Source organism: Sander lucioperca, chromosome 13 (genome assembly GCF_008315115.2).
Source record: "Sander lucioperca isolate FBNREF2018 chromosome 13, SLUC_FBN_1.2, whole genome shotgun sequence".
In the NCBI taxonomy this organism is placed as follows: Eukaryota; Metazoa; Chordata; class Actinopteri; order Perciformes; family Percidae; genus Sander; species Sander lucioperca.
The window spans coordinates 21,772,895-21,800,616 of NC_050185.1; the positions used below are offsets into that span (position 1 = coordinate 21,772,895).

The 27,722-nt window shown below is 38.6% G+C and overlaps 1 protein-coding gene and 1 pseudogene across 2 annotated transcripts; both read right to left on the reverse strand.

Annotated features, from left to right (window-relative positions):
• Window positions 1-290: 290 nt before the first annotated feature.
• Window positions 291-15,080, reverse strand: LOC116056100 (annotated as a pseudogene).
• Window positions 15,081-16,450: 1,370 nt separating this feature from the next.
• Window positions 16,451-22,960, reverse strand: slc22a5 (solute carrier family 22 member 5). Of its 2 annotated transcripts, none has more exons than XM_031308237.2 (10): window positions 22,167-22,960; window positions 21,936-22,039; window positions 20,734-20,888; window positions 20,467-20,638; window positions 20,197-20,323; window positions 19,623-19,711; window positions 19,197-19,411; window positions 17,562-17,744; window positions 17,297-17,432; window positions 16,451-16,859 (listed from the first exon to the last, which is right to left on the reverse strand). In XM_031308237.2, the coding sequence occupies exons 1-10, from the start codon at window positions 22,554-22,556 to the stop codon at window positions 16,757-16,759; spliced, it is 1,674 nt and encodes a 557-aa protein (XP_031164097.1). In that variant the 5' UTR covers window positions 22,557-22,960; the 3' UTR covers window positions 16,451-16,756. The 2 variants fall into 2 exon arrangements, with proteins under 2 accessions (XP_031164097.1, XP_035864747.1); XM_036008854.1 differs by having other exon boundaries at window positions 16,451-16,878; window positions 22,167-22,959.
• Window positions 22,961-27,722: the final 4,762 nt, after the last annotated feature.

Genomic DNA, 27,722 nt, shown 5'->3' on the forward strand with positions numbered 1-27,722 from the left:
AATATTGATTCAGCTTAGGCTACTACAATGTGCTATGTTGACAGGTGGCTCATGCTAATGCTTGGTGGCTAAACTGTAGCCTACCGTAACAGTTGCAACAATGTTCAACCAGCTCATAAAGTTTAGAGTGATTGTTTTGACCACAGTTAACAGCTCTGGGCTAACACATGATTATATTCACAAATAATGATCAAGTAACATTAGCTAACAAATCCAATTGCTTTATTTGAGCTACCCGTTTTATAAATTCACGTTATACAAAGACATTATGCAAAATTATATTAGACACATTGAAAATGAAACCAAACATTTTTATAAGCAAATGGGTAAATAAAATGCTTTAAAATTTTCAATCAACTTGACACTATAAGTTGGATTCTTTGCTCTGATAATCAGCTGTGGTCTCTCCAATATCAGCTTCCTTTTCTTTTTTTCCCTCTTCTCCTGTTTGAACATTAAGAGAACATTTAGAAACAGTGTAGCAGTGGCATCAGAATTGGTTAATCTATACCAGTGGTTCTCAACCGGTGGGGCCCGCGGACACTCTCCTGGGGGGGGCGACAACATGAACTCAAGGAGATAATTAACTTTTCCTGCTCCAGATTTCCCACCGTGGTCAGAAAGAACAGGGGAGACACTTTGTTTCTCTCACTAGGACTCTAGAGTCGCTACTCGCTCTAACCCTAAACGCCGTCACTCTCTCACTTCTCCCTCTACCACACACGCACACACCAGTGCACAAGTATAAACATCAGGCCACTTACGTAGGCTACGGAGAAAGCTCTGCGTGGAGCCTCCGCACAACTGTAAAACAAATCATCCTCCTGGCGACTTTTTGTCAAAAAGTGACTAGCGACAAATCTAGCGACTTTACTGGTGTTATTGGAGACTTTTGTGGTGTTTGGAGACTCGAAAGCACGTATCACTCTGCAGTTATGTGCTCAACGAGCAGCGGGTGCTGCCGTGAGCCCCTCCCCTGTCCAAAAGCTCTCACAGGCGGTCAGTCTCTCTGCAGAGAGGAGACACACACCACTCCGCGTCCAGGCTGCACACACGCACACATCGTTACATCATAGCCTCAACTTATTGAAAACACAACTAATCCACATCCAAATTATTTCAAAACCAAACAAATGGAGAGATTTCTAGTGAGGACCAACAAGGCAACCGACACACCACCAGCTGCAAAAAAGCTTTGAAGGTACGATGAAGCATACCTGGCTCAGGTCTCACATTAACATCGCCTACCTGCAAGCTTCTGTCAAAAATGCAGATGATATGCCTACTGTTAGGCCTAGTAATAATAACAGTAATAAAGCATGAATTCATATCAGAGGTCTGATGCCAATTCCCAATTATAGCAATAGCCTAGTAATGATAATAGGCCTACTACTACTACTCAATAATAATAATAATAATAATAATAATAATAATAATGCCTGCAAACTCACATTAGAAGTCTGGTGCTACTGCCAATTATAACAATAGCCTAGTAATGATAATAGGCCTACCTACCGCTACTGATGACAATAATAATAATAATAATAATAATAATAATAATAATAATAATAATAATAATAATAATAATAATAATAATAATAATAGTGTGGGCCTAAAAATAATAGCCTAGGGCTATCTATCTATCTATCTATGCAAGGTGGTGTAGTGGGGGTGGCGCCGGGAAGGGAGGGCCCAACTGTAATGAACCAGCTTTGGGGGGGCCCAGCTTGCAAAAGGTTGAGAACCCCTGATCTATACAAAATACAAACAGCTTTGGAATGTTGCACATGTAAGAGAAACTAAATAATAAATGATAAAGCCATTTTATGAAGCAATTTCACAAAAAGGACCTTACATAAAAATACAAAAATTATAAAAGGCAAATAGTAACAAATTCTTTTTTGTGTCTGTCCTCTGTTCACTAAAGTTAAAGTATTAAAATATTTATTTTATTATTGCATTTATTTCTCCCAGTGACAGTGAGAGCTTCTGCATAAAATGCAATTTTTTTATTTTGATCATATAGTAATGAAAGAGGACTTAACCTGTCACTCAAGCAACTTGTTAACATATTTTTTTTCTAACTGGTGGTAGTTAAAAGCTGAACCTACAGCTGTGACCTCTGTACAGATAATGAATAGGGTTGGGCATTGAGGACCGATTCCGACTTGGAATCGTTTCAAAAATTACGATTCCAGTGGAATCGTTTCTTTATTGGAATCCTTTAGAATCGTTTGGAGGATTTGGTTTCAAATCTGATCATGGGTTCAAAATTTAATATGCGCAAGTTTTGGTTTCCAAAGCGGTCAGGTGCTTGTTGTGTTGCAGCCTTGGAGCACAGTAAGCAGCGCTCTAGTGTGGCTTTATTTTACGGTGAAAAAGCCCTGTAAAACTGCAAACCACCAGTGAATCAAAATAAAAAAAACTTTCCTCTTATTTGTGAAATAAGCATGTGACCCGTTTCAACTCCACCCCTCAAAGAATCGGAATCGATAAGAACCAGAATCGAAAGGAAGAATTGGAATCAGAATCGTTAAAATCCAAACGATGCCCAACCCTAATAATGAAACACTGTGATCAGTAAACATACAGTATGTCCAGTGTTTAAATTCACCTGCATATTAGCTGCATTGGTGATATGGTCTCTGGCAAAGCCTTCCCATAAGTTTCTGGCAGCAGAAAACAGGAGACTGCACCAGAAATGGCGAGAACCCCCATCAATATGTATGGGAGTGGCTTATAGTATTGTACAGTGGCCACAGAGCAGCATTCAGCAAACGCTCTGCAAATATCACAACACAACCAAATACATAAACGCGCTGCAAATACACACAACCAAATACATAAACGCGCTGCAAATACACACAACCAAATACATAAACGCGCTGCAAATATGAAACGATGCAAAAAGAAAAGCACACAAACCCAGAAAACAAATGCAACAAAAAAACGCTGCATCCAGATTACACAACGGAAGTTCTCCAGACCTCTAGAGGGAGCAGCTAAGTGGAACAGCTGGATTTTCGACTGTTATTAAATTCATATTATTATTAACATAATATATTATTAATATACAGTCTATGCTCCCGTCTCATGCCCTCCCGGCTGGTGCTGTCCCCGAGCTTCGGCTTTTCAAAATAAAAGCTCGCGTCTGGTCCGCTATGTGTTTGTACTTGGTGGTGGTGTGTTGGGTGTTTGTGAACTAAACAGTATGGCAATCATGCTGCTGAATACAGTAACTTTTTCAGCAGATGTCTTACTTACAACACGGAGTTAGCAAAGCAGTTTTGTGTTTATATGTGCGGGCGGGATTTATTCAGTTTGATAAATCCCACGGTAAATTGGCTGGTTTACTAACAGGGAGGGATTAGAAATCCTGTCTGTTTTTTGTATTTCAAGAGCGAATTGCTCCACAATATGAATACAGATTGATTACTTATTTTGTTGGTAACCGTTGTTGTATAATCACAATATTACACTTGAGGAGGCCTACACTTCAGTAATTTCGGACCTCGAAATCAATCTCTCTCTCCTCTTAAGTTGCAGGGCGTTTGCCCCTGTCGGCCACCGTAGTATTGTCCTGCAAAAAAAATACAGTAAAAAAAGCAGGGGAAACATACATTAGAAAAATAGCCTATGAGTTACTTGTGCACCTGTACTGTAGGTGCAATTATTTTATAAAAACATAGTAACTATGCTTTCTGTACAATGATTGTTGACAGAAATTAGAAACTTGTTTTGCGACCTATTTTACTGGAAACCAAATCTTTAGACAAGACACCCAAGGATTTCTTACTGCAGTAGAGCTGCAACTAAAGATTATTTTCATTATCAATTAATCTGCCGGTTATTTTCTTTATCAATTCATCGTTAGTCTCCAAAATGTTAAAAATAAATTGTGAAAAATGGCATTCCCAGTTTCTTATAGGCCAGTGTCTTCAGTTTGCTTGTTTTGTCTGACTAACTGTCTAAAACCTTAAGATGTTAAATTGACTGTCATATATGACAAAGAAAAACAGATAATTGTCACATTTGAAAAGCTGGAACCAGAGAGTCTGTGGCATTTTGGCTTAAATAATGATTAGAAAATGATTTGATTATCGATTAATTTTCTGTCACTTGCCTAATCAACTTTTCGACTAATTGACTATCAGTGCAGCTTTCTACTGCAGAAATACTTAACATAATAAGAAATGACTTGGGTCTGAGAAACTGCCCTGGCTAAATGCTCAAAATAGAAAACTAAAGATACCTACCCAAGTAAAGGATAATGGAGGAGATGATGGATCCAGTGCAGAGCCGATCCGCCCTATACGCTCACTACGCAAGCTGCATAGGGCCCCGCGAATTACTCAAAGCCCCGCCTCCCCCTCGTGTCATAGCGCGTCAATTAATGTTTACAACATCCATGACAAAATGAAGCGAAACTATCCTTCTGGGGCCTGTTTCACAAAACCAAGATAAGGGATTAAGCCGGGATTTATCAGTTATCCTGGATGATTTAAGCCTTGACTCGGTTTCACGAAAGTGGAGGCACATAAATCACCATGGAGATTTATTCTGTGCAGCTAGCCTGCTCCCGACCAGGCTAACAGCCAGGATTTATTTAATCCTGGAGCCTTTTCTGATCACCCAGCAGTGGTTTTACCCTATTGTTATCAGCCTGGATTAAAATACAACAGGTGCATATTGCTGTTCCTTTAAGTACTGTTATTATTTAAAGTTGGGACCATAATTTTTTTTAATAATTATTCATGTGACAGTCATTGTTACTGTTATATTGCTGTATGAAGACTGTTCATATTGTTGTTAGAAGTTTGATGAATATATTATGACAGTTGTTGAGATAATTAGAAAAGGCTGATACAATTTCAAATGTGTTTTAAATTAAGTCTGTTACTAAGGGCAGTACATACAATGCTGTCCATTTCTATAGTTGACCAATGCACCTTGAATTATTTTAGTTGATAATTTTGTTTTAATTCTTTAACAATAAGGATCATGTTTGTTCCACTTCCATGTGCATTGTATTTGGCATTCTTAGCACACAAATTGTGTTGTCCAGTAAACTGGGACTATAATTTGGGAGGATTGTACAATTTGAAGAACATATCGTAATTGTACAATCCTCCCAAATTATAGTCTTAGTTAGTATTAGCTAGTATCTAGTGATGTAGGCTACTGTACATTCATGTTACAACAGGGAGAGGGCACCCCAATGGTTTTTGACCTTATGTTTTGCTGGGGGGGGGAAAATAACTGATGAATATCACTCTGTTCCATTCATGTTTACAGTGTGCATGGAATTTATCACTTAATTATCTTTATAGTTTCTAGATTTTAGAGTCCAATTTCTTCAGTGTCTTTATTTTCTATGTCCACAAGGGAGCAAGGCATATAACATGTAGAGAAGGAACTCATCCTCTATTAAAAAAAAAACGCGAGAAAAAGCATGGCAGATAATAGCGGACAGACTGAACGATAGTCTAAAAATATACATGTATGAACTACTGCTCTTAACTGAAACCATTCAATGAGTCCCTTGTCATTTGCAAAAGCAAACAGTTGTACACTTTGCATTAAAAGCGAGCAGTGGAAGTTAATATGGAAACTTAGGAAATGTATATTTTAGCCCATGAGAGAGAGGGAGGAACAGAGTGAAAGAGATATTTACGCATCATACTCTAGCATTGTAGAAAATTGATCTTCATGGTAAATTGCCTGAGTAACATTATCTTCTGCTTACTTTTAAGGCAAAGAGTACAACTGTTAATTTGTGCAAATGATTAGTAGCCTAATCCTTGAATGGTATGATGGTTTCAGTTCAGAGCAGTGGTCAGTTAATGTATATATTTAGGCTACTGCGCATTCAGTCGGTCCGTGATCGTCTGCTACGTTTTCTCTCGCCGTTTCATTACAGCGGCCGTGTTTCTTTTTCTCTACAAAAAATGTGTTTCACGTCATCATACTTCCACAAGAAGCTGCTGCTCACTCTGTATAAAGTATGTACAATGCGTATTCTCCATTTTGGCATCAGTAAATCTGTGATCGACCTCGCGGTCTTTTGAGGAAAGCCGTGGACGCGCATCTATCTGAATTACTTCAGCCTGGCTCAACCTAGTCTCTCCTCCTCAGCCTGGCTTGGCCTTCGTGAAACGCACCAAGCCAGGATGCACAGATTAGACTAGGTCAAGCCTCGCTTTATCAGTTATCCTGGATTTATATATTCTGCTTTTGTGAAACAGGCCCCTGGTCACGAAAAGAGGGGGGGAAAAAAACACCATGAGAGTGAATTGCGGGAACAACAATCAGGTAAACTTGTGTTCTCTCCTCTCCAAGTTTGATGTCAGCAAAGTAGTTATGTTTATATGCATTTCTATTGTGTTTTTTTCGGTCTTGCTAACCTAGCTGGGCAGGCAGGCAGTGCATCTCTTGGTCTGTGTCTAGCTGCTAATGCCAGTCACTTCCAGGGCTGTGTTTTGTGACTTTGTGTGAGTAAAATACAATTATTTATTACGTTTGATAAACGACAAAGTGCAACGGTGTTTGTTTACTGCAGCTCGGAAAAGATAACCGCGTCGGGTGTGTTATCATGCGTTAGGCGCGTGCACGAAATGAAACGCGCATTTTTCAAGCAGAAATATATGTGAAGACCAGACAGACTGTAGGCTACAATATATGGGCGTGAATGATGGCACTCCTCAAAGTACACATTATACATACTTTTAAGACACAGATTATCTAGTCTCAGACAATGTGTAGTTAAAAACTCTAAACAACTGCACTAATTATGCAAGCTGGAAAGCAATGTATTGACAATTTGACATTGATTTATAGGCTATATTGAATTTAAAATGTTGATTAGCTGGACATACTGGTCAATATGGATGCACATCCCTCAGTAAATAACCATAAATCAAGAATTGCTTCAACATGCATAATAAATAAAAACTTTAACATGCTATGGCAAGCCATTTTAGCTTTTATTCATTCACAGTTTATGCATTTTTGATATCAATAATTCGATTTTTTTACTATTTGCAATGTGAATTCTTGATTGTTTTTACTAGTAGGGCCCCTTAGTTAATTTTGACCTACCAATGTCTATTTTTGATATCAGGAATTACATGTTCACTTGTACAAAAGTCAATTCTTGATATCACTCACAGGGATTGATATCTGCATCACTAGTTCACTATTTAAATATTACAAGAGCCAAGCCATAGTATAAATAGTATTTTACATACATACATTTTGATTGTTTTGTTTAAAGGAGGGAGGATTGTATTGGGAGCACTGAAGTGTCAGGTGTGACTGTGGCAATGGCAAATGGTTTACATAGCTCACGGGTCAGGTAGAGGGCCCCTTAGCAGAATTTTGCTTAGGGCCCCAGGGAGGTCAGGATCGGCACTCATCCAGTACGAGCAGCCATGGAACAACACCCCATTGCTGTATTTCTGATGACAGTGGGGAAGAGCTCTGATGTGAGGCAGTACACCACACAAAATGCAGATGTCATGCCAAATTTCCCCAAAATCTCAAGGAACACAGCCACACTCGGTAAATCTAAGGAAATAAAAACAAACTTTTATTACAGCAAACACAACAAAGTCAAATGAGTTACATGCAAAATATCTAAAGTCCATAAAGGAGACTTGTCCACGTGATGACATTCCCATCAGCCTTAGCTGTACTTTAGCACAGTTCCAGTGTCCCCGCTGCTAAGTCAGTGACTGGTCAGGGCTGTCCCACTGAGAAATCTGCAGTGTTCGTCACTTACTTTTTGAGCCCATTATGCACAGTCTGAAACTCTGCAGACTTTGCTTAAGGAAACAACCCACAATGCATAGGGCTGTGTCATTAAAAAGGCATTGAAAAGGAAATTGAAAAATAAACACTACCTGGAATGAGTCAGCAAGCATTTTACTTTCAATCATACAGTAATTGCATGTGTTGTTTACTAGCACTATGTGTTGTTGTTTGACTTATGATTGTCAAGATTTTGATAAATATGTTGACTTTAAAGTCGATAAAGGAGATTGGTTTCCGTGTGAAACTAATGACATTCCCATTAGCCTCAGCTGTACTCCAATGTCCCCCCCCGCTAAGTCAGTGACAGCTGATTTAACCTAACAGAACGGTCTTACTTTTACACAGAAAGCAAATCATTACCTTTTGGAATGAGATGAACACAGAGGATCATAATGCCTCAAAGGAAGAGTGTAGAAGATTGGCAGAAGTGCCTGGAGCAGTAACAAGGCAATAAGCCGGCACTTCTACCACAGCAGACAAGAAGCAGTTCATGTAAGGATCGCCGTGCAGGTTTGAAGTGTTGAGGATTAAAGCAAAGTAACCGTTGTGATGATGATCCTGCGGAGACATCAAAACAATTGAATACACATGGGAGACACCAAACAACTAAACCAAAAGCCAAACAATTTTGTCTGCAACTGTCATAATTATCTATTGTATAACCAACACTTTGATTCTTAATCGGGCATGAGTTGTGAACAGTGTAACCATTATGGATTTTAATGTTTAAAGGAGTCATGTTGTGATGAATTCATAGATGTACCACAGAAGTGAACACAGTAATGTAACAGAACATATTGCAGCTGCTCACGATAACCGAAATGTTGCATTTCTTGTCTTTCATAGCAATTGCATAGTCGATCTGGGGGAAAAAAAAAAAAAACATTCACAGCAATTACATGTGAAAGTTCCAATCCTGAATCTGTAATAGAAACATGAGCCCTTCTACACAAACATAGCGAGGTATTTTAGACATGGATTACTCATAGCCATATAGACTTTTTTTTAAAACAGTATGGACCCTATTTTAATTGCGCAAGCGCTAAGCAAAGTGCTGCTACGATGGTTCGTGCTGGTTCAAGTGCAGCAGTGCAAAGTGCAAAAGGGTGATGTGAAGTGGAATATAATATGGAGGTTGGGGTGATTAATAGTGTCTGTTGCATCACTGCTCTCATCGCTCTGAAACAGCTCATAGGGAAGCATGACAACAAAAGCTCAACATAGTCTTCAGGGAAATATTGTTTGGACGGTGCAAAGCCACACAGCACCACAAATCTGCAGCCAAAGGCAGATGTGGGTTTTAATTTAATTTGTACAATGTTGACAGAATAATAAAAATGTCAATTTATACGACGCCATTTCAGTTTTAATTCTGTATCTCGTGTCATAACTGACGCAAAAATCTATGACCCGATTTCCATAAAAAAAAAACAACAACCACCGCCTTATTTTTATTAACCTCCTACCTGTTTGAACCTCTCCTCCCACCTGTGCACCTTGCACTCTGAGCACCAAAATACCAAAAATATAGGGCCCTTTGTGGTATAATGAGTCACCTAAGAACATGCTGACCTGAAATGCAACACTGAGCCAAGACAATACAAACAAAAGGTTTGGTTTTATTTTGAAGTAACATTTTAGGACCTCTGAGGCATGTTAGTTTATGTTTATCACATAAAAACTAGCTTACCTCAGCTTGTGTGAAAATAGCCTGTGGCGCCTCTACATTATTAATCCTGGCGTTTCTTAGTATGTCCTCAGCCTCCTTTACTCTTCCCTGATAGAGCAGCCAGCGAGGAGACTGGGACTAACCTGGAGAGTTGAAACACAAGGATACAACAATTTCAGCATATACACAGGACTAGTGCACCAAACTAAACCAGCCTGTGGTCCTTAACCATAACTTTAAGGGGTCTGGTCACACCAGCATTTAGCAACAAACTGTTGACCAAATGCTAGTCTATGTCGACAATGTTTCATTCTGGGATTGTTCAGGTGCTGCCGGAAATTCCACGGGATATCCCTCATTTCGGCCGGATGTCCGTTACCTTCTGCTTTCTTTGTGTTGGCATTTTAAACTCTGGTGGATTTATGAGGACTATGGTTAACTGCTTCTCAGATCTCTGCAGGGTAAATCGAGACAGCTAGCTAGACTGTCCAATCTGAGTTTTCTCTTGCACGACTAAAACAACCTTTAAACATACACACGTTCCACAAAAACAAGTTCCTTCCTGAAGCTATTTTGCTGAGGCGCTGTTGCTCCGTCCGCTGTTTAGCGCCACCCAAGACGACTGATTTGTTTAAAGAAATGCCAATAACCCAGAGCAGGGTCTGGCAATGCGACCAAATGCAAACAATTTGGCAAAGCTTACTTTACCGGACAACCATATGGAGAAAGCTATTGCATTATCTGTGTGCACCATCTGATTTTATAATAACTCTGCTCTACCAGTATTAGCCCAGTTTGGGACTCTCATCCACTGCATGGGGGACGCAGGTGAGTACTGGAGGTAGTTAAGACATGCAAACCAACCATATCTTTGCGTGGCTTTTCCAAGTTAGTCTTGAGGTCTTATTTGCCTCATTCTAGTGCACCAAGCCTGAGGCCGGAGAGCAGAAAGCACCCACTGAAACTGCGGTTGGTGAAAAACTGCAGCCGTAGTTGTAACACCAGTCACTAGGGGAAACGACAAGCACCACAAAGGTGAGATTTAAGCTATATTAGATGTGTTTTGGTTTTACAAGAGAGAAGGCTTCAATAATGAAGATTAACTGGTTGGTTTGGCAAATGCACACCAGGTTAACTTCCCCACCACTGATGAAGGTTGCCGTATAAGAGGACAAGCTGAAATACAGCATATGAAAATTCGTACCACCATACAGGGATGTAGATCAGGCTAGAAGCAGCCATGGGAATCAGCAGACTCCGCCAATTACGAAGAAAGTAAGCCGCTGCTGGCATTGCCATGTGACCCAAAGCAGAGCCCATGAAAACCCCCAAGAGCGCAGAAGACCACTCTGGATTTTTTTGGGTGCTTTGTCAATTATGTTCGAGACAATTTTGTGTGAGATCAGTGACAAGGTTTCACATTTTACATACTACGCAGATATTTTCTTTTCAATTGGGCCCCAAATAAGTTTCTAAACCAGAACAATTGTGGGAACAGGATTATGTTTTGTTTTACCTACCAGGTCAGATACCAGGCCATTATCACATATTACTACTAAACCCATCAAGCAGTATCAAATCTTGCATGTTTGAAATCCTCACAGGAAAACATACCTAGAACAAATGCAACGGCACAGTTGGAGAATCCCCCTGCACCCACAGAAGAAAATGAAGCTGAAGATCTCCCAGCTCGGGGAGAATATCTGTGCTGTGATTGCCACAGTCTGAAGAACCATCATGAGAAAGAGTATTGGCCTCCTTCCATACCTGTGTAAGAAATACAGTTTGTAGCTAAGCAAGTACCTTTATCCCTAACAGTAAAATTGGACTGTTAATTTTAGACAATGTTGTGTACAGTACAGACCTGTCAGACATCTGTCCTGAGAGAAACGCTCCCACTAGCACACCAATGTATTGCATAGAGGTGGCCAACGGAGATTTGTATGCATTCTCACCAAGTCCCACTGCAAAATCAATACATTTTCTCACTCATTAGTAATAGCTACTGACATTGTAAATGAATAACATCCCACGTGGATCTGGCTTTGGTGATAATAAAGTGACTGACCAAAATATTGAATCACTTATTTTTTTTAATCTTTTCCATTTCAATAAGCTCTCCTACAGTGTTACTGATCACTAAATAATTAAACTAGATAATACTATATGAACTACGCAAACTGGAAAAAAGGATTAGAGGGATTTATTTTATAGTTGATTATATTACCTTTTGAAATTGTTCTCCCCAGAAAAATGCCCCCGTAAGTCTTTTGTTCAAGCAGCAATTACAACTCAAATTTATGTTTTTAGAATGTAGTGGCGGCCGTAGTAATCATAATGGGAGAAAAGCAGGAAGTAAGGTGACTAAGTAGAAGAGAACAACATTTCATGTAAGGAGGCAGGTTGGGGGAAATCAAACAAACACAGGACTTTTTTGAAAATAAAAGTAAATGGCGATTTTGTTTAACTTTACAGAACAAACGGAACAACCTCACGTTCTGCTCCTGTGGGTCGCATTTCCTGCCACCGGTAGGGGCACTAAGTTATAAAGCACTCCTGTGGGTCAAAAAAAAAAAAAAAAAAAAACATGGCTAAACTATTTAAAAATCGCAGGTTTGTTCAGGACACCCCCCTCTGTTGCTTTCACGTCACCTTTTGGTATCACCTCAGCTCACTTGGAACCTCAAAAAAAAAAAAAAAAAAAAAAAGTACCTGTTAGCTAGTACCAGGTACTTTTGTAATGGAAAACCAAAAAAAAAGGCGAGTAGAGTCGAGCAGGTACCATGAATAAACGTGACTATTTCATGAACTGGCGTGAGACTGGGTTGTTACATCAGCTGTAGCCTGCTTTTCCCAGTGTTTAGTTAGAGTTAACGTTATTTGACTGAATCAAGCTGTCAGCTAGCGGTTAGCCAAATTAGCTGTTAGCTAAACTAACGTTAGTTTTCTGGTGGAGGCTAACAGCAGAAACGTGAACAGATCGTGATTCGTGCAGTGTCGTAAATCCTCATAAAACAAGATCATCTTGCGCATGCCCACGACGGATCGTGCAGGCAGCTCCCCCTCCTCACCACCATGAGTTCCAATCAGAGGCATCACTGTGGGATTGTGGGTAATGGGAGTACTTATCCAAGACAACACAAATAAGACATTTATCTCAAAACAAGGTTGGTGCCCCATGAACTTTTGGCATCTATATGAGCATATACAATCGCTTAGTCATGTAGTAGCTGGTTTTAAGTCTACCATTGACAGTTACGATTTTATGACTTATACTCCAATTGTCAATGGAGAAATTGCTTTGTATCTTTACTTCCGGAACCCGCTGTGGGCGGGACTGTTGAGCTCTATTAGAGGGTAGAGAAAAAATGCTTGGTGTTTTAAGCCCCCAACGTCGACTTCAAGGAAGCACTGCGACCGTTGACTTCCAAGCACCTAACCATTGCCTAATCCGACGTTGGGGGCTTAAAACACCATACACTGAAAAAAGTAACCTATATTGTCAGTTTGCTGGACTTGAACACTACACAAAAAAAGTTAGCCTACTTAATACCATTACTTTGTAAAAACCTTATAAACATTATAAACGTGACAATGGTTGATTGGTTGATTTCTTTGCTGTATGTCCAGCCATCCAGACAGCTCTCCAAAGGAATTTCACTCACATTCGGGATGATTTTATTTTGAGAGTAGTTCCTGACAATGTCCAGGTTAAGCCTTGAGCAAGAGCTGTGCTTTGCAATGCCATCGACCGTTTCCAATGGGGTCGTCACATTTCACGAATGCTGTAGTTTTCAGGGATATAGCACTCATGAAGTGGGGTATCACCTATAAATACTATATAGGCACCAATAAATTCATTTGGAAGGATGCTGCAGGCCAATGCAAAGAAAATCCTTCGCTGAAAGGGTCCCCAAGATCCAAGAAAAGATGTGACGCTGTCAGTCTCTAATTTTCGCTGTCAGTCTCTAATTTTACACTCCTCATTTCCTCACCAAAATCCTTGATGTTTTAAAAAAAAAACAAAAAAAAAAAAACCCCACAAACTTTAATACTGAGAGCACAGGAGAGTGTGTGCTCTACTGCTCTATGCCCTGCATATGAGCCAATGAGCTAAGTTCAGGTTTTACTATATGCCAGCTGACCTGGGAAGTTACTCAGTTACATACAACATGCAGTGCTATACAAATGAAAATGTGACACCACTTGAGCTCATGTACAATTTGTTGTGCAACTTTAGGGTCTGTACTCAATATTCAGAACATTGATATAGCAGTAAACAAATATTTCCATGTAAAGCTATGGTGGAGTAATGGCATCATGTTATTGCCTTGTGCGTATCTGACGCCGAGAGCCGTGACAAAGCTTAGGTATTCATGAGTTGAGGAACGCGCTGTGAAAGCTGTGTGGAGGCAATCCCAAACCTTTTTTTCCCCCCCCGAATATCGGATTCAGCCCCTTTAAACTTGAACTTTATTTGGTAGCATATAAAGACTAAACACAGCTCCAAGAATGGAACCTTGAGGATCCCCACATGCTATGTTAGCAGAAGAATGGTTACTAAGGGAGACAAAATAGTCTCTGCTGGACAGATAAGTCGTAAACCACTCTAAAACTGAGCCAGAGAGGCCATCCCATTTCTGTAGTTTGGTAATAATGATGTTGTGGTCTAAAAGTATTAAAAGATCACTTAAGTCTTAAGAGTTTCTTGTTATCCATGTTCATTTACAACTTTAACTAGCGCTGTCTCAGTGCTATGGTGAGGGTGGAACCCAGATTGAAACTTTAAATATACAGACAAAATTTAGATTATATAGCTGTTTAAACACTAATTTCTCAAGAATTATACTTAAAAAAGAACAAAGGTTTAAAAGCAACACATTTGAAAACCACAAAGTGCTTTTTAAAAATGTTGCTAAATATAGTTTAATTTAGATGAATATAAGGGAATATAAGAGAATATAAGGCAGAACCTTATAAGTACCTTGTCATGTTTCAGCTGGAATTAGCGAGGCTTGGACCCAAACGCAGTTCAAAACAAAGTTCAAAATGTATTAACAAAACTAGAAACAAAAGATTCCAAAGCTAGGCAAAACTTAGTCGACAAATAAATACAAGGTAAGCGTACCAGGAAGCAGGACAAGAGTAGCCACGACAGGTCAGGACACGAAGATACAGAACCACACGCAACAGCAAACAATAATCCGACAAGAGACAAAGACAGAACAGGAACTAAATACACCAGGTAACGAGGAATAACACTGGACAGGTGACACAACAGGTGAAACAAATCAGGGTGGGGCAGAATAATCAAAAAAGGCGGGAAACAAAAAAGACAGGAAGTAATCTAGACAAGACAAGGGAGACAAAACAGACTACAAAATAAAACAGGAAACAGAACATAACAGAAAAACAAGACTACCACAATAAGACAGAACAAAAATACCAAAACCCTGACATACCTGTAAATAACAAAGGAGCAAAATTCTACATTAGAAAATGACTAGTTCTGTTAGATACGTTTGTACATACAGTATATCAATGCAGTGTCTTTGTGAGATACCGTCAAGGCCATGGTGAAGCCAAACTTTCCAGACATTTCTAGTGCCAAAGCAATATACTGAAGGGCTGAGGAGAGAGAGAGAACGAGAGAGGAAATTTGGAGTGTGTTATAAATGAATTCCCTAGACTTTCTAAAATACCTCATCTTTGAAGATGAAAAAACTGGTCACAAAAAAAGGAAACATTCAGGCACTCTAGACGTAGGCAGAGCAAGCAGAAACCTTATATATATATTATATCATATACTAATAAAGTTTTATTTAGTCAGGCATGTTGGTTAAAATGCTGACAGCATATGACCTCACGGGTTCTTGTTCCATGAAAGGCTTTTATATAACTTGTCCTGTCTAAGAGTGCCTGAACACTGTCTTATTTTCTGTGACTTAATCTTTTGTACTAAGAGCTGGAATGAAAAGTGGCCACACTGTTTTCTTCATGAACCTTCTTGAACCCCTTTCCGACAGATTATATGGCTTCTTTATCACTTTGACAAATAAATGTTACACAGTTTCATAGCACACAAAGGAGCAGAAATGTTGCAGCACTTCCTTATTGCTCAAAAAGCAATGAACATGTAACTAGTTCATGGTGAAAGGGTTGAGTTGCTAAGCTCAAGTGGCACTGGGTTTGTTTAATATGTAGCTTCATAAGTACCATCTGAAACACTGATGTTATAATTAACTTGATACAGCATTGCAGCACGCTCCATGTACTTTAAAACTGACATGTAAACTGGAATAATAAAATTGCATATAATTCTATGAAAGTGCATAGATAACGTGATAAAAAAACTTCTGACAGTTAAGCTGGAGTTCAATCCCATGACATCATATAAAATACAATTTCATTGGAATGTAATCCTGTCCTCTAGTTCCTTCAATTTATTATTATCTTTCTTACAGTCTATGGGTTGCAGTAAATTCACAGTGTAGGTTTCAGTTTGTCCATGAATAAATGCTGCAGCTCATCAAGACCAACATTTGATGCTGTGGTAATAATTCTCATGGGCTGCAACCTAGGTCTGGTCTGTTTAACAAAGTAACATTCATTACACAATAACATCTAAGATGACTAATCCAGAGCAATAACTTGTTGAAAATAGCATGATTTCATTGAAAAGCAGTTTCAATTATTTTGAGACAAATAATCGTCTTTACAAATAGTCAATATCTTTACCCAACGCATTCTCCAGAACGGGTTCGTATGATATCGTACGGAAAGTTATGCACAACAGTATGCTACTTCAGTACACAACACACAAATATTACTGGGACCACTACAGATGAACATGTAATATTGATATTCACAGTATAAACACAACCACCGCTTTCCCTGTTGCAATGGCACACGGTCCAGTCGTATTTGACCTAGTCTTGTTTTTTGTTAAAAGATGAAAACAACTCAGGCTTTGTGTTGGCAGGGTTCATATGTTCATCTTTTAATTACGTGTGTTGTGACAAAAATTAGAGACCAATCAGACAAGTTTTTCAATTTTATACAAACATTGTAAGATTTAAGCATTTTCTATGAAACTGAGTAGGAAAATAGACCTTTCAAAAATGATTAAAAAATCCAACATTTCTTGCCAGTATACATTTGGATCCCACTGTGCTTGTCTTAGATTTTATTTTCAGATGTGAAATTATTACTTTTAAGCAAAATAAATCTTTTTTTCTTTCTTTCTTAAAAGTGAAGCAAGACAATTGAGAAAAACTATGGAGTAAGAGTATGGATATCAGATTTGGCTTCATGTTGTATGGGTGGGTTCTTCCTTCCATTTCCTCTTTTTGAGTCATTTTCAGTTTCATTACACAACCTGTAATCGAAAAGAAACACTGTGGTAAATATGGCAGACGAGTAATACAGCGACCACAGATGCATAAATGGCAGTTGACAATTATATTTTCTACTCATCTTCTTTTTTATTTCATTAACTTATGCAGCATGTACATTTTTTTGGAGTGGTTAAAACTAGGCATTAATTTCTAACCCTACTTTTTGAGTTCCCCGTGTTTGAATATAACCATACATGTAGATATGCAACATCATATCAGTAATGCAACCAATCTTGTCCTTCTGTGACTAAGATAGTCTAAGTCTTATTTAATCAATACATTGTAAAACAATTTTGTAAATGTTTGTTTTGCAAATTGTGATTTGTGATGTTGAGCGATATTACTATTATTGACTTGACTAATGGTAAATTTAATAATAAGTGAACTACACTGATTGATCTAAATGAAATGCACCTACCCTTGACATTCTTGCATCTGCTCCACTGTTTCTGGAAGATCTCTATTGAAGGTCTCCGGAAGAAAGAAGTTCACCACAGAGGAGGCAATTGTGAGACTTCCCATGAGAATATAAGGCAGAACCTTATTATAAGTACCTGTAAATAACAAAGGAGCAACATTCTGCATTAGAAATGACAAACATGTACCTGAATGTAGTTCTTTTAGATACATATAGTATATCAATGCAGTGTCTTTGTGAGATACCGTATTCAACATCTACACACCTAAATAGATGACATAAGGTGCTGTGATACTGCCAATTCGTGCAGCAGAGGAGCACATTCCCATGCCGACATTCCTGAGTACAGTGGGGTAAATCTCTGCAGTGTAGATGTAGACGATGCTGAAGGCCATGGTGAAGCCAAACTTTCCAGTCATTTCTAGTGCCAGAGCAACATACTGAAGGGCTGAGGAGAGAGATAAAGAGCAAGGGAAATTTGGAGTGAGTTATAAGTGAATTCCCAAGACTTTGTAAAATACCTCATCTTTGAGGATGAAAAAACTGGTCACAAAAAAGGAAACATTCAGGCACTCTAGGCTTAGGCAGAGCAAGCAGAAATGTTATATACTAATGAAGTTGTATTTAGTCAGGCATGTTGGTTAAAATGCCGACCGCTTTCGACCTCATGAGTTCTTGTTCAAGGACAGGCTTTTATATAACTTGTCCTGCCTAAGAGTGCCTGAACAATGTCTTATTTTCTGTGACTTAATCTTTTGTACTAAGAGCTGAAAAGAAACTGACAGCACTGTTTTCTTCATGAACCTTCTTGAACCCCTTCCGACAGATTAAATTATCAGAGGATGCAATCACCTACAGTATGGTTTCTTTATCACCTTGACAACTTTGACAAATAAATGTTACACGATTTTATAGCACAAAAAAGGAACAAAAATGTTACACTGCCTTATTGCTCAAAAAGCAATAAACATGTAACTAGTTCATGGTGAAAGGGTTGAGTTTCTAAACTCACGTGGCACTGGGTTTGTTTAATATGTAGCTAATAAGTACCATCTGAAACACTGATGTTATATATCAATTGGATACAGTACTGCAGGACACTGCATGTAATATACATCTAACCTGGTTTACTAAAAAAATGCCAGTGTTCCTAAAGTACATTTCTGAACTTTAAACATAGCATCACAGTAGATAGTGTCACAGAAACATTTTTATTTCTAACAGATATTGCAGCACTGAATTCTGTGAAAGTGCTTAGACAATAGGTAACATGTGAACTGGACTCGGTTTTAATATCCTGTACTGTAATCGTTTGGAATTTGGAACACCAAATTTCGAGATATATGGATTTCAATGGACAGGAAGGGTATGGGAAAATTGTAATCTGAAAAGACAATAAACAGTGTCCTGTAGATTATCCAAAGTAACAAGGACACTGTCTGGAAAGGGATGTTGCTGTCAAATTGCTTAATTTTTCATTGCTGTGAGCACCACAAAAACAATTCCACTTATCTACATTGTATTGGAGTGGCAGAAGAAATTTGAGAGGAAATCTCCAAACTCATGTTTGGAGATTTCTTCTAAAATGTAATATAACAGCAACAAACAACATCTGCATATGTTTGCTAATTTAGGTGAACTCCCCCTTTTAGTATTAGCACTATTTCCTGTGTTGCACTGCAGCTGCTGCATAACAATTTCCCTTTGGATACATAAAGTTTTATCTTATCTTAAATGTCATGCTGACATGTACTTGAAAATATTAATCACCCATAGATTGTGGTGTTTCCTGTCCATAACAGTTAAAGCTGCAGTATAAGCTATTAACACTGTGTGATAAGACATTGTGTGTGTGTTAGATAGGCTGTCACAATGTAATTTTACTTACTACTTTACTTACTATCAGGAATGAACTGGATTAGAAGAAGAACTCCTCCTCCAATGGCGAGGAACGATGACAGAAGTGCTCTTCTTGGACATTTCCTTAGCAGCCAAGTAGAAACAACATAGGCAGGGACCTCAGTAGTAGCTGATAAAAAACAGTTCATAAAGGGGTCACCACTCAGGTTGGAGGTGTTCAGGGATAATCCAAAATACCCAATGTTTATTGCCATCCTGAGAAAAGAAAAAAAAAAACTATTTGTATTATTATATAAGTAAATGTCATGACATTTAGGTTTACATTGTACATTTTTTGACCGGTTTCTTGCTGACGTGTCACCTTGGTTTTCTGATACACTATACACATGCATATAAATAGATAGCAACATCTAATGTGAATGATGACCAAGTCAGAATGGTGAAAACAAAAAAAACAACCAATCACCACAAAACGAGACACATCAGTGTGATGCATCTGATGTTCTTGGATTTTAGGACATCAAGCATGCTGTATGTCCTGCTTGGAGACAATACCTGTAGCGGAAACCAATGCAAACAAGAGAATTCATGTGGTTACATTTTCCAGACTTGCACACAGAACATTTCAAACATGTTTTGATCAGATTCAATTGATTTGAATGGTTTTAGGGTGCAGTTACATACACCATATTATCTTAATCACAAGTCTTTTTTAGAAGTATTGCTTTATTCTAAACACTAACAAATCAAGAAACAGGAATTACATATTTGTCTCTAAAGGTAATTTGCAATTGTAGTATTTGTTAACTTGACAGAGAAACAGTCACTTTCCTGTACTTTTGAACCAGCTTTTACTCAAGCTAGGCAGAAGCAGACATAACAACTACATGAACCGCAAGAGGAACAAATGTAATGAGACTGTAGTTAGTGTCTCCATGTCTGAAAAGACTCTTTTTTTGGGCCAAAAGGTTAAAAGGACATTATCATTAAAAGGTGAAAAATGTAGAGTGTCATTATTAATGACAATATGTGAACCTAACCTCTGATTCTTTAAAGATTACGGTTGGCGCTTCAACTTTATTTTTCCTTGCAGCATCCCTCACGATGGCCTCAGCCTCCTCTACTCTTCCCTGAGTGATCAGCCACCGAGGAGACTCTGGGATGAACCTGCACAATCAATACAGGTTTACTGCGAGTGCCAACAAAGTAAGTTATTTTTTCAAATATCACATCTTGCTGTAAAACTAGGAATGCTGACTATGGGCACATTATGTTTATGTAAATGAGAACGAGAATTATGAGTGACGTACCACCACAGTGGGATGTAGACCACAGCAGTTGCGGACAGAACGGCAAGCAGAGTCCTCCATTCTCGGATGCCGTATGCAATCCAGGGTAGTGTCATGTACCCAATGCAATAGAAAAGGAAGGCCCCGAGAGTTGTGAAAAGCACTCGCATAGTTTTACTCAAAACCTCAGTTCCTGTCCAAGACAAAAGCCAACATGTTTAGTGATGAGCATGAAACTGAAAAGAGATAAATCTAATGAGGTGTATTTATTATTTATTGTAGTTATACCTAGTACAAATGCAGAAATATAAATGGATATCTGGGAGGCTCCAACAAAAAGGAACATGATGCAGAACATCTTCCATGAACGAGAGAAGGACTGAAGCAGGACTGAGACACACTGGGCCCCGAGAGAGATGAAAACAACCTTCTTCCTCCCAAACCTGAATGGAACAGAACTGTATGTCATTGACAGTGATTCACAGACACAGTGCATTTAGAAAATATGATGACAGTGAGATCTTTGTGGTGGGGATGGGTGAATGGGGATATACAAATGTCTCTGAACTGACAACATGATACAGGTATACCTTTCAAAAGCTTTAGTCTTTATAATTACCCAATGTGACACAATGATCAAAAAGACTAAAACCTCAATGGCCCTCACCCCCTCTTTCTCAACCATTAGGTGAAACGTTTTCACAGCTGCAAAAGGGCTAAATAGTAGTGCTCCACACTGCTGTGTCCACAGCCCTATGCTTTTCTACAGTCAAAGGTAATGTCTGTCAGAACATAACCCTTACCACAACTTACATAAAATAGAAGTATTTAGGATTTTTATTTAGTATTTAAATTTTGAATAACCATAACTAAGAGCAGTTGCACTAAGGACATGGGTGTGTGATCTTATAATTTAGAATTCTTCCAGTAAAGGATGAAGTTAAGCAGACTCTGGCATGTTCTGTCATCTGAGTACACATGATAACACCATCCACCATCATTATTACACAAATTTGCCCTCGGGGGCACATGGTCGATGCCTTTTTGGCACATTACTTGTGGCTGAATGTCTTTCTGTCATCTTAGACCATTTAATAAAGATGAAAGTGTTTTGAAATTTGGGAAACCATCGATGTAAGACTGGTGAAGACTTCAAAGTAGGAAACGTTTTGTGTAGTGAAAACACGCCCTTTTTTAGAGAAGATCATCTTCAACAGTAGATGGTGCTGTTTTCATTATAATGACAGCTTAACAAGTTCCCAGTAACAATGTGAAATCCTCACCTAAGCCATAATTTTCCATTTGTATAAGCATTCAACAATATTTCATACATGATAAAAAAAAAAAAAAACTAAACTCACAGCTCACCTACAGTATGTCGTAAATGATAAAAAACTGTCTTACTATACATAAAGTACAATTAAGGTTCATATTGGACAATGAAATGAATACGTTTTGGGGAACTTTAGCAGCAAGTAAGGATGAAATACCTATCAGAAAGATAGCCTGAGATTAGAGACCCAAAGAGGTATCCCACAAAGAGAGTTGAAGATGCAAAGGGAACTTTCCACTGGTCATCACAAACGAGGTCCCACTGTGAAAAGACGTTTATTACATATATATATATATATATATATTTCAAAACAAAAAAAGAACAAGGCAAACTTAAAATGTCCCAAAACTAACACTAAGAAAACACAAACGTGCATATTCCTACTGACCTCAGTGACTATGTTGGATTGGTAGATCTCTTTGCTGTAGTTCCATCCATCTAAACATCCCTCCTGCTCCAGATTAGTGAGGTTGACATTCCTTCCAGGAATATATCCTTCAGCTGAGAGATTTCTCACCACATCTAGCCTATACCTGCTGCACTGGCTATTCACCTCCTCACCATCTACTATCGTAAAAGGAATGATGGCTTTTGTCCACTCCTCAGTCAAGTTAACGTCTGGAATAAGACAGTGATGTTCTGGAGTTGCCCCGACAAAGACAATGTAAAGTCCGTTGAATCCAGTTGAGACAAAAACTGTGTTTAGAAGAAAGAATGTGGTCCAGAAATAAGGACCAGTCTGTCCAAGGAATGCAGTGTCTTCATCATAATCTCCCATTCTTTATAAAAAAGTGTACCTTCCTGCTCCTGAGGGAGAAAAAAAACCCCTCTGAAATTCTTCAGAGTATGAGCCGTGGTATCCCTTTTCAGTCTCCAAGTCTTCAGCTTAGTACCAGAGTGTTAGGTTTGAGCTCTCTGTGGAGCAGAGTGAACTGGTCACTCAGTGGGACAGAGTCACCATTGAAAAACTTTCAGTTTCCAGTCCTGAGAGAGTATTTAACTGTCTTCCAAGGGGATAACTTTTTCACCACAGAGTGCCTTAAGACTGCTGGGTGAGAGTCCTCTCACTCACTGATTTGATTTAGTCAAAGTAAAATGATCAATAGCTTCAGAGTGGCCAAGCTTTTCACCCAGCCCCCGCACTGCTGTGTTCAAAGTCGTATTTTCTCTAAACAGCATTCCACACTTTTAAACACCCCAAAGAACTGCACGTGCCTGTACTTTAAATGTTGCTAAGTAGCATTAGGAACCCCCATTGGACTTTTTTTAAACCACACTGCAGAGGCAAACATGCCTTTATGTAAAACAAGCCTGTATGTAGGCTTTGAATTGTACAATAACTACCCTTTTACAGTAACACATTTTTAGTCTGTTACATCAATATGCTTATTGGGTATATGAATATATATTATGTGTTTTTCCTGAATTTACTATACATTTTGTTGTACTGTGTAACTAAAGGTGTTCCTTCTCAGGCCACAGAGTGACACTATTAATCAGTACATGAACTAGCTTTCAGTAAGTTAATGTTTCAACTGAAACATGCTAAGGATGCAAATGTTTTCTCTCCATTTGCAAGGCTGTGATATTTTGTTTCCTCCTTAATGCATGACAGGATTAGGTCACAGTCTTTGATCAGCGAAGACACCAAGTGGCTTTTAGAAACAACTCATCAATAGTCTACAGATGAAATAATCAATTCGCATAAAAGTATGAAAAGAACTTGTTGCCAGATGTAAACCAATACTAAATGAGCTAACATGCTACTGTAGGTTTAACATTGGAGTACATTAGTTGCTGTATCCAGAACAGGTTTCTCATGAGTGGATAATAAGCTTAAATGATTTATTCTAACCAAGTTATGGTAATCACGTGACAATCCAACAGCAGTTTACCTCTAAACCAAGTTACGAGTAGATTTCTCTAGGCACGAAAAGGCAAAAGTCTTGCTCAATAACACTATAGCAAAGCAAATTATTACCAATACAGGGAATAGACCGACCATAGGACTGACCTTTACACTAATTAACTGCAGGAAGAATATTTGTCCAAGATACAGAACGATACAAAACACTAAAGGATGTATTTACCTACAGTTTAAGATGCAAAAATGTCCCTTCTGTGCTTGTAATTTCTGGAAAAAATAGGGATAAAACACTTTATCTAGAGTTATTTCATGTTAAAGCAGTCCCAAAACATTGACTGTTAACCATTTATTCACTACAGGAGTTTTTCTCACAAAACCATCCAGACTCCCTGCTCATTGTTCTTGGGGACTTTAACAGAGCAAACCAAATTTCAGACAGCATATTAAGTGTCCCACCAGGGATAATAACACTCTGAAAGACAAAACTGAAGTTATTGTGCTGGGCCCTAAACACCTCCGAACCTCATTATCTAAAGATCTAGCTACTCTCGATGGCATTGCCGTGGCCTCCAGCACTACTGTCAGAAATCTAGGAGTTATTTTTGATCAGGATATATCATTTAAAGCCCACTTAAAACAAACCTCAAGAACAGCCTTTTTTCATCTTCGTAACATTGTCAAAATTAGGCACATCCTGTCTCAAAACGATTGCTATTGTAATTTCTTACTATCAGGTTGCTCAAATAAGTCCCTTAAGACTCTCCAGCTGATTCAGAATGCTGCAGCCCGTGTTCTGACAAAAACTAAGAAAAGAGATCATATTTCTCCTGTATTAGCTTCTCTGCATTGGCTTCCTGTAAAATCCAGGATTGAATTTAAAATCCTTCTCTTGACCTACAAAGCTCTAAATGGTCAAGCACCATCATATCTTGAAGAGCTCATAGTACCTTATTGTCCCACTAGAGCACTGCGCTCACAGAATGCAGAGTTACTTGTGGTTCCTAGAGTCTCTAAAAGTAGAATGGGAGCCAGAGCCTTTAACTATCAGGGTCCTCTCCTGTGGAACCAGCTCCCGGTCTGGTTTCGGGAGGCAGACACCGTCACCACATTTAAGAGTAAATTTAACCCTTGTGTTTTCTTCTCTGTCGACCATGCACTTGTTGTCCTCCCGGGTCAAAATTGACCCGGTCTGTTTGGCCAGTTTATAAAGCATGAAGTATAAATTATCACCCAATTCTGTGTTACATCTTCTTAGCCAACTTCTTTCCAACCTATTACCACTAGTTTTACACTTATGTTTTTAATATATGGTAAAAAAACTCATTTATATAAAATTATACCTAATTTCTGAGCTAAAAAAGCTGAAATTATGAATTATTTTGACTAACAGTTGAGATCAACAGGAACATATGTTGATGGATTATTACAGACTGGTATAAGTCAAAGTTTAGTCAGGATACTGTTTTGAAGCTCTTCAGTTTTTTTAATGGCAGCCAATAATCACACTTGTTGTCATTTTGACCCGGTCTGTTTTGCCTATTAATAAAGCATAAAGTATGAATTATCACCCAATTCTGTTTTACACCTTCTAGACATTACAACTCATTACCACTAGTTTTACACTTATTTTTGGAATTTATGGTGAATAAACTTCATTTACATAAATTATGAATTATTTTCATTATAGTTAAGATCAGATGAATCTATGTTTGTGGATAATCACTGACTGGTATATGTTAGTGATTTGTCAGGATATGGTTTTGAAATCATTTTATTATTTTTAATGGCAGCCAATAATCACACCTGGTGTCTTCCCAGGTAAAAAGTGACTTGGTCTGCTTTGCTTGTTTATAAAGCATAGACAATTATACTTTATCACTCAATTCTGTGTTACAACTTTTATCCAACTTCATTCCAATTCATCACAACTAGTTTTACACTTATTCTTTTCCATTTATGGTCAACAAACCTCATTTACAAGAAATTATACCTAATTTCTGAGTAAAATGAGTTGAGATCATTAGTTGTTTTGGATTAATGGCTGGTATGTGACAATTATTATATCCCCAGGTTAAAATTAACTGATGCAATTGTATTCACAAACAACGGAGAGCTAACAAAAAGGAAAAAACTAACTTACCGAAAACTGTCTTGTCTCCATTTAGGAAAAGACACATCAAAGGTGTTATAACAACAAGTTTACAAAGCTGCAGTTTGAAGTTGTGTCTGTATGTTTGTATTTGTGTGTGTGTGTGTGTGTATATGTGTGTGTGTGTGTGTGTGTGTGTGTGTGTGTGTGTGTGTGTGTGTGTGTGTGTACGTGCGCGCACGTGTGTGTGTGCATGTGTGTGTCTGTGTACATTTTTATGTCAGGACAGCTCAATTGTGTGATATATTGCAGGTCTCAGCTGTTTTTGTGTATGTATGTGTGTGTGTGTGTGTGTGTGTGTGTGTGTGTGTGTGTGTGTGTGTGTGCATGTTCATCTGTTGAAAATCATATGTGTGTGTGCATGTGTGTGTGGGTGTTTGTGTGTCTCCGCATGTGCATTTATATGCGTGTGTGTGTGTGTGTGTTCATCTGCTGTAAAGCGCAATAGTGCCCCATTGCACAACCGGCTCAAAATTGACCCGGGAAGACCACAAATGCTATAAAATTAAATAAAACACCCAAAATTCAATGAAAGTAGTGATCATTAATTTTACTTGCGAATAACATCATTGAGAACCACCCATGTTATTTTTGGTTAATTTGATTGATATAAACCCATATTTCTGATAAAGAAACTTTGAAGCGGGGTCAAATTTGACCCGAAGACAACAAGAAAGTTAAAACTCTCCTCTTTGATAAAGCTTATAGTTAGGGAGTGAGGAGTTGCAGCGTTTGCCTAGCCTGGCCTATCTCTGCTTCTCTTCATAGTCGTCAGATTCATCTACCAACCCTTATAGAGCTGGCTCAGGTTTGCCTCATGCATGCATCCTCTAACATAGAGTCAAAAGGTTTAAGGACCACTTGGAGCCAGGACCTCAGAGATATTTTAACAGATGAGCAATGGGTACAGATATTAGACTGTGTACACTCCTCTTCGATTTGTGCAAGACACAGACTACGTTTACACGTGGCCGGCTATTTTCATAAACGGACATTTAGAACCTCTACGTTTTCAGAAAAGTGTTAGTTTACATGTACCCGTGTATATATGCCGTCAATGCCGTCAAGAGCATGCCAAACCTGTAGGTGGCAGTGTAACGAGAAGCTCAAGCCCACTTAGCCAATCAGAATCCCGAAAATAGCAACAACAGCAACGAATCACTTCCTCTTTCTCTCTCTCGGCTGCCTAAACCTCAGTTTGTCTCAGTTTACATGCAAACGTGCAAACGCAGTTTTCCAAGATCTCCACTTTGGCCGGAGTTTTTAGAAATAATCGGTTTCTGTGATAAAAACGGGGTTTTCGTGTAAATGAGAGGCCAAACCGCAGGAAAATATCTGCGTCTTCCCTTCGTGTAAACGGGGCAACAGCCTTTACACAGTGCAAGAATCTACACAGAGTCCACCTTACTATTGCAAGATCAGCTAGAATATACCCTGATAGAACTGATAAGTGCAACAGGTGTAATCAATCGCCTGCTGATTACATGCTTGTTTCTACTGTATCCCAAATTATCAACTTTCTGGTCTGCAGTATTTGGTACAATTAGCACAGTCCTTGACACACCAGTACACCTCAACCCCCTCTCTGTCAACACATTAGATATCAATGAAGAAACTTTCTTTTCGTTTTGGATTTGTCTATTGTTTCTATTCTTTCTTTCTTCTATTGTCTCTTCTGTCCTGGTGTGTGTGTGTGTGTGTGTGTGTGAGTGCTGGGTTTTTGTTTTTTTTGAGGGTGGGCTATAGGGACTTGGATGACAGGAGTGAGGAAGGTCCAGTATATGGGTTTGAAGCTTGAATTGTTATCACTAATCTGTACAATACATTGTTTACGTGAATGTCATTAATTTGGAGAAAAATAAAGAAAAAAAACTGCAGATGACAGAGAACTTCAGGAGGAGCCCCCCCATCACCATATTTAACAACAC